Consider the following 8,138-nt stretch of genomic DNA (forward strand, 5'->3'; position numbering starts at 1 on the left):
TCCCTCACTTCCACCGTCCTCATCCCCCACCCCTCCTTCGCCCCGCACTTCACCCCCTCCCCCTCACCCTCTCCCCCTCCACCCCCCTTCCCCCTCCACCCCCCTTCAAGCACTAGTAATGTCCACACATTTGTAATGCTCTGTTTGCTAGCTTGTTGACCCTCTGTGTTCCCCTCCTGCAGGGTTTAGGAGCCGTTGCTGTGGACGGAGTATCGGGGACGTGAGCGGCCATTGAGGGTGAGGCCACCCTCCCCATCTCCTTGGCGTGCGGCTGAGCTTCGATGGAGGAATACATGGCGGAGCACAACAAGGAGAAGCGTTGTGAGTGCGACGTGTGTGGCAAGGCCTGGCAGTACCCATGCCATCTGGAGATCCACCGGCGGGTTCACACGGGAGAACGCCCATTCGACTGCTCGGAATGTGGCAAGAACTTCACCAGCTACTACAACCTGCAGCGGCACAACCGTGGGCACTACGGCGAGAGGCCCTTAAGCTGCCCGGAGTGCGGCAAGGGTTTCACAACAACGCAGGATCTGACGAAGCACCGGCGGGTGCACACGGGCGAGAAGCCCTATGGTTGCTCCACCTGTGGCAAAAGCTTTACCCAGTTGTCGGGGCTGCTGAATCACCGGCGGGTGCACAGCAGTGAGCGTCCCTTCACTTGCTCCGTCTGTGGGAAAGGCTTCAAGTCGTCGCCGGAACTGAAGGCGCACAGGCGTCTGCACACCGGGCAGCGGCCCTACACCTGTAGCGATTGCGGCAAGGGCTTCACCCACTCCAGCAAACTGCTGGTGCATCAGCGCACCCACAGCAGCGAGCGCCCCTACACCTGCGCCCAGTGCGGCAAGGGCTTCACCCGCTCCGACAGCCTGCTGTCCCACCAGCAGGTGCACGCCGGCGATCGTCCCTTCCCCAGGCCTTTCTGCTGTTCTGACTGCGGCAAGAGCTTCAAGAGGGCACAACACCTGAAGAACCACCGGCGGGTGCACACGGGCGAGAAGCCCTATGGCTGCTCCACCTGCGGCAAGAGCTTTGCCCAGTTATCGGGGCTGTGGGTGCACCGGCGGGTGCACAGCAGTGAGAGGCCCTTCACCTGCTCTGACTGCGGCAAAGGCTTCAAGACGTCCGCGCACCTGAAGGTGCACAGTCGCCTGCACACCCGGGATCAACCCTGCACCTGCAGCAACTGCGGCAAGGGCTTCACCCGCTCTAGCAACCTGCTGGTACACCAGCGCACCCACACCGGTCAGCGCCCCTACACCTGCATCCAGTGCGGCAATGGCTTCACCAGCTCCACCAGGCTGCTGTCCCACCAGCGGGTGCACGCCGGCAACCGTCCCGTCTCCAGACTGGTGTGTGGAGAGCGCTTTGCCATGACCTCCCACGCCCTGTCTCACCAGAGCGAACACACCAGTGGCCAGCCCTATGATTGCCCGTACTGCGGTGAGGCGTTTGACAGTTCGCGAGGATTGCGGCAGCACCAGCGGGCTCACGCCAGTGAGCGGCTGCTCCCACCGTGACAAGAGAGCACGGGGGCTGCGGGAGCACCAGCGGATACACACCAGAGAGAGACCCTTTGGGTGTGCTGAGTGTGGCAAGGGTTTCACCCAAGGGTTTCACCCTCGCGGTGAGCGTCCCTTCCCCTGCCCGTCCTGTGGTAAGAGCTTCACCTGCCTTGACCACCTGCTGGAGCACCGGCGAGTGCACACCGGCCAGCGCCCCTTCACCTGCCCACTATGTGGCAAGGCCTTTGCTCGCTCCTCCAGCCTGCTGGCACACCGCCACGTGGATAGGTGCTGTTTGGGTAGACACAAAATGCTGGAAGGAATGAGTAATGTTATGTGGGAATCGAGTTTTTTGAAAAAAAAATTAGGTCGGTCTATTGGTATTGATTGAAATAAGTACAACATTTGTGGGAGAAAAATCATTTTTATGGCATTTATTCTGCCTATTAAAGACATCGGAAGAGTTTTCCAAAATTGGGTCAAAGCATGTAATTTGGTAAGTAAAGGCAAATAATTTGCATTAAATAAAGAGTTGTATTTTCTAGTTATTTGAATACCCAGATATTTAAATTTTTCTGTGGCAATTCTAAAGGGGAATTTATATGGGACTATAAATCCCATAGAATCCAAAGACTACATTTATGTAAACCTAAAGAATTCGGTGGACTTACACCCCCCAATTTTTTGTACTACTACTGGGCAGTGAATATCAAAAATGTAATTCACTGGTTGGACAACTCAACACAACAGGCAGAATGGATAGTAATGGAGAGAGAGGATTATTCTCCTTTTCACATAGGAGCGATCCTTCTCTCCCCAATAAAACTGAATAATACAATATACAAGAGAAATCCGATTATCCATAGAAACATAGAAAATAGGTGCAGCAGTAGGCCATTCGGCCCTTCGAGCCTGCACCGCCATTCGATATGATCATGGCTGATCATCCAACTCGGTATCCGATCCCTGCCTTCTCTCCATACCCCCTGATCCCTTTAGCCACAAGGGCCACATCTAACTCCCTCTTAAATATAGCCAATGAACTGGCCTCAACTACCTTCTGTGGCAGAGAATTCCAGAGATTCACCACTCTCTGTGTAAAAAATGATTTTCTCATCTCGGTCCTAAAAGACTTCCCTCTTAACCTTAAACTGTGACCCCTAGTTCTGGACTTCCCCAACATCGGGAATAATCTTCCTGCATCTAGCCTGTCCAACCCCTTAAGAATTTTGTAAGTTTCTATAAGATCCCCCCTCAATCTTCTGAATTCTAGCGTGTACAAGCCGAGACTATCCAGTCTTTCTTCATATGAAAGTCCTGTCATCCCTGGAATCAGTCTGGTGAACCTTCTCTGTACTCCCTCTATGGCAAGAATGTCTTTCCTCAGATTAGGAGACCAAAACTGTACGCAATACTCCAGGTGTGGTCTCGCCAATACCCTGTACAACTGCAGTAGAACCTCACTGCTCATATACTCAAATCCTTTTGCTATGAATGCTAACATACCATTTGCTTTCTTCACTGCCTGCTGCACCTCCAGAGGTGCTCCCTTCCCGCTGAGTTACTCCGGCATTTTGTGTCCACCTACCACTTGCCAGGTTTTGTCCAGCACCCATCTCTCTTTTCCAGCTTTCTCCCCCCACCCTCTCCAATCAGTCTGAAGAAGGGTCCTGACTCAAAATGTCATCTGGCCATTCCCTCTAAAGCGGTGGAGGAACTCAGTGGGTCCGGCCGCATCTGTAGAGGGAAGGGAATCTAAGGCGACCACTCCCACCTCTCCTTTCCAACTTTCTACACCAAGCAGTCTGAAGAAGCGTCCTGACCTAGAATGTTGTCTGTCCATGCTCTCCAGAGGTGCAAGTTACTCCAGGAGATTGTGTCTCTTTTTGTAAACCAGCATTGTAGACCAGTATCTAGACTAGGCGTGCATTTCATCCTACATTTGCGCCAATTTAACACCCCTTCCTACTCCCACGCTGGTCTTTCTGTCCTGGGCCCAGGGCCTCTGAGAGAAATGTAATCAGTGGGTACAAAGTTTCTTTCGGAACTCCTTCCCTTCTCCAGTAGTCATCCTGTTTTGATTCACTAAGGTGTTATGCCATCTGTAGGAGAGGTGGGTGGAATGGAGCGCTTTTCTGCATTTGAGGCCATATGCTCCTCTACTCCCTCCATGATAAATATAAATAAAATAAAAGGATCAGCGAGAAGAAAGCACATTTGTTTTCAACATCTTTGTTTATGCTGCAATACAGATAAAAAGAAAGAATTTACATTGAACCATCCTTTTATATTTCAATGCAGATCAGATCATCAGAAGACATTATTATTCGTAAAAAGTAATAAAAGGTAGATAGGCTTAGTCTTTACTTCATGTAAAGAGCTTTCCTGGCCTTCTTGTGTGAACAAATTTGAATCACACCGTGGAAATGTATTTTCTGGCAATGCTTGATTCAATACTTAGCCTGGCCAAATCCATAAGACGTTCCTGAGACATTGTAGGCCTTAAATAATTCTTAATCAGCTTGAGTTTGCCAAATGACCGCTCTGCAGAAGCTAGTGTTGCTGGAATTGTTAACTGTATTGTTAAGCTAACACAGACATTTGGAAATAGGTCACCAAGTCTGTACTCTGTTAACAAGTTCAACAGATCTAGTGGCTTTAACCGCATTTACAAAATTTGTTTTATGTACTGAGGGTAAATGTTGCATTTCTTTTTGCAAAATATGTCACATATAAGAACATTCCATGTGCTTCATTTCTTGTCTTGGCCATCAAATTTAGTTCTATCTGCATACGCAGGTATTATTATATCCCATTAAAGGGTACAGCGATACTTTGCAGACATTCCGGACAAAATAGAACAAAAGCGATGCGGGCAGCGGGCCCGTCTCAGACTGGCTCCTCATTAAATCATACTGATGCAGTGTTGCTATGATGAAAGCAAATAATATTATTCATTATACCTCTACATTTCCCAACACTACATAATATTGTGGATCATAATTTCTACGAATTACGATATATAAAACTATGTAGGCTCACACAAAATGTGAATGCTAGACTTCACAAAATATATGCAAACATATTCTGAGATTTCAGGAAATTCCCGGTCCCCCTACTTTGGCTCCCGGGCACCCTTTTGAACCCCGGGCCTGGGTACGATGTACTCCCTGCACCCCCTCTCATAGGTGCTGCATGGGCCTCCTCCAATGCCAGAGTGAGGTGACACGCAAACTGGAGGAACAGCACCTCATAGTTTACAGCCCAATGACATGAACATTGAATTCTCCAAATTAAGGAGACTCCACCACCCCCTCGCCCACTCCTAATCATATCCTGGAGTCTCCTTTTTCTAGCCTTCTCCCCTGACTCCATCAGTCCAAAGAAGGGTTCAGACCCGACGTGTCACCTGTCCACATGCAGTGTCCATTCTTGGGATGGAATGCAAGGTCCAAGCTGACTAGTCATCGACAACCTCTTCCCCGCATGGGCCATCTCTTCGTCGTTCCTCTGTCTTCTCGCTAGAGGAAGGTGTCAGGATTAATCTGGAGTCACAATTTCCCGTCCCCGGCCATTCACCTTCAACTCTGAACGGTGGGATCTCGCTCTCTGCTCTTAGAAGTCCGCAAGACTCCGGCTGCAGTAAACGACTTTTGCTCATTAACCCGCTGGAGCCAAGTTATATTCCAATGAAATACATTTATTTTTTTTAAACAAAAAAAAATGTAATTTGTCCCCCAAATAATCAGCGTCATCCCATGATAAGCGTTCCTCTATATATATATATTAAAAAAAAGAATAATGCAATAATACTAACTGATCGCGCACAATCAGCGAGTTCGGTATTCCGACAGCGCATGCCCAGGTCATAGGTAACTCGCGATAAACATTCTCTGCCGCTCAGTTGCTGCGCGTACACAGCCCCATCCGCAGCCAGGATCTAACCCACGTCCCCACCGCCGCAAGCACCACCGAAACGCCACTGCAGCCGGAGATGCCCGAGGCAATCCCGGGCCGACGGGACCCCGGCCGGAGCAGTGGCGGCCCCAGGCCCACAGCCAGAAAAGGAAAAGAAGCGTCACCTCCTCCCGTCCCGGCACGCCACGGGATACGGATTACTAAATCTCGTTGCACTGATGTGCAATGACAATAAACATGGCCGTCCGAAGGGGGGGTGCGTTGGGTGCGACCGCGCCCCCCTTTTTTCCCCCCTAAGAAAAAATCGAAAATATTTTTTTTCAACGTTTCCACTTTGAAAACGGACAGTTCTCTGTTCTCCCGTCGCCGGGCAAGAGTGGCTGCATCTGAACCCAACGGCTGTACCCCCAACACCAGCCGCCGCTGCGGCGGAGCCCGTTCCCCTCGCCTCCGCCCGCCGCCGGGGCCAAGCGAACTTCCCCCACACCACCCCCGCTGACCCCCACTGGGCCAATGCCACCCCCTCTGGGCCCACGCCAACTTCACCCCCCCCCCCCCACCCTGCTGGGCGCCACCTTCATCTTCGCCCCTCCCGCACGAAAGAGGGGAGGATGTGAGAGGGGGGTGGGAGACAGAGATGGGAAGGGAGGGGAGAGAGATGGGGAGGGGAGAGGGAAAGGGAGATTATCTTTATGGAGATTACAAAATTATGGTAGGTTTTAGAGCTATGATATTTTCTCCATATGAATAATATCAAATAATATCAAACAATTGGAATTGCTTTCTTTTCCTTGATAACAATACTGACAAATATGAATTCCATAGTTTGTGACATAAATACACATTTTAATGGGTTCATTATATACAGATGTAACATTTCAATTACGAGATGGGAGAGGGGGGGGGGGGGGGGGTTGGGGACAAATATGCGTCACCAGCTATAAGAGGAAAGTCCCCCGCTCGTTGGACAATCGTCAGCTGACGAACGACCTGAATGAGTTTTACTGCAGGTTTGAAAATCAGAAACATAACCCTGGTACCCCTCCCCAACATACACAGCCAGACCCTAGTCTGCAAAGAATGGACCCTACACCTTCTCCTTCCCATTCACCACTTCACACCTACTTAAGGCAAGACTCCAGTATGAAAAGAGTGGACCCTTTCCCACCCCAACTAACATTTCACACCCACTCACAGCCTGACCTCAGTCTGCAAAGACTGGGGCCTTCTACACCCACCCCACTCCAATCACCACTTCACACCCAATTACTCATTTTTAACCAATCCCTGCTTGCTTCAAAGTCTCCACTATTGTCCCTGTACCCAAAAAGGTAAGGATTAATGTCTTAATGACTACAGGCAAGTCGCACTGACTAGTCATCTCAACCCTTGAAAGGCTTGTGCTGGCCAAGCTGAAAAATATCACAATCGCTCTGCTGGACCATCTGCATTTTGCATATTGGGCCAATAGATCTGTGGATGACGCAGTCAATCTGGGCCTGCACTTCATCCTCCAGCACCTAGACCGCCAGGGAACCTATGTGAGGATTTTATTTTATTGATTTTAGCTCTGAATTCAACACCATTGTGCCAGAGCTACTACGCTCCAAACTTTCTGAGTTGACTGTGCCTGAACCCCTCTGTCAGTGGATCACCAGTTTTCTGACAGACAGGAAGCAGCATGTGAGGTGGGAAAGCATATCTCGGACCCGCAAACGCTCAGCATAGGAGCACCGCAAGATGCGTACTCTCCCCTCTCCTCTACTCGCCACACCAATGACTGCACCTCCACAAACACCTCTGTCAAGCTTCTCAAGTTAGCGGATGACACAACCCTGATTGGACTGATCCAGGATGAGGATCTCTGTACTCTTTTCAGTTTGACATCTTTCCTATAACATGGTGCCCAGAACTGAACACAATATTCTAAATGCGGTCTCCCCAAAGTCTTATACAACTGCAACATGACCTCCCAACTTCTATACTCAATACTCTGACTGATGAAGGCCAAAGTGCCAAAATAGTTTTTGACCACCTGATATACCTGCGACACGACCTTCAAGGAACCTTCAAGGAACCATCAACCATTCATCTGCCCACCTGGCAATTGATCCAGATCCTGTTGCAATCTTTCACAACCATCTTCACTATCTGCTAAACCACTCACTTCTGTATCATCAGCAAACTTGCTAATCTTGCCCTGTTCTGTGACGTTTCACAGAGTGCTGGAGTAACTCAGCGGGCCAGGCTGAGTATAGAAGTTGGGAGGTCATGTTGCTGTTGCATAAGTAGTTGGTGAGGCCGCATTCAGAGTATTGTGTTCAATTCTGGCCACCATGTTATAGGAGAGATGTTATCAAACTGGAAAGGGTACAGTGAAGATTTATGAGGATGTTGCTAGGACTAGAGAGCCAGAGCTATAGGGAGAGGTTGAGTAGGCTGGGACTATTTCATGGAGCACAGGAGGATGAGGGATGATCTAATAGCTGTATACAATCATCATTTGAATAGATATGGTTGAGTCTTTTGCCCAGAGTAAGTGAATCGAGGAGCAGACGACATAAGTTTAAGGTGAAGGGCAAAAGATTTAATAGGAATCTGTGGGGTATGTTTTTCACACAAAGGGTGGTAGGTGTATGGAACAAGCTGCCAGAGGAGGTAGTTGAGGCAGGGACTATCACAACATTTAAGAAACAGTTAGACAGGTACATGGAT

The 8,138-nt window shown here is 49.5% G+C and overlaps 1 protein-coding gene across 1 annotated transcript; it reads left to right on the forward strand.

The window, feature by feature from the left end:
• The first annotated feature begins 281 nt into the window (after nt 1–281).
• Nucleotides 282–5,627, forward strand: LOC116983976 (zinc finger protein 501-like). Its single transcript, XM_033037959.1, has 2 exons — nt 282–1,290; nt 5,410–5,627. Exons 1-2 carry the CDS (start codon nt 282–284, stop codon nt 5,625–5,627), a joined length of 1,227 nt encoding a protein of 408 aa, XP_032893850.1.
• The last annotated feature ends 2,511 nt before the right edge of the window (nt 5,628–8,138 follow it).

This window comes from Amblyraja radiata, chromosome 2 (assembly GCF_010909765.2).
Source record: "Amblyraja radiata isolate CabotCenter1 chromosome 2, sAmbRad1.1.pri, whole genome shotgun sequence".
NCBI classification, from domain to species: Eukaryota; Metazoa; Chordata; class Chondrichthyes; order Rajiformes; family Rajidae; genus Amblyraja; species Amblyraja radiata.

Excerpts from the sequence above, each read along its gene's own strand:
- LOC116983976 (XM_033037959.1), top strand. The coding sequence starts at position 282 with ATGGAGGAATACATGGCGGAGCACAACAAGGAGAAGCGTTGTGAGTGC. Across the intron at positions 1,291-5,409 it reads GTGCGGCAATGGCTTCACCA|TTGCTGCGCGTACACAGCCC; the intron begins GCTCCACCAGGC and ends TCTGCCGCTCAG.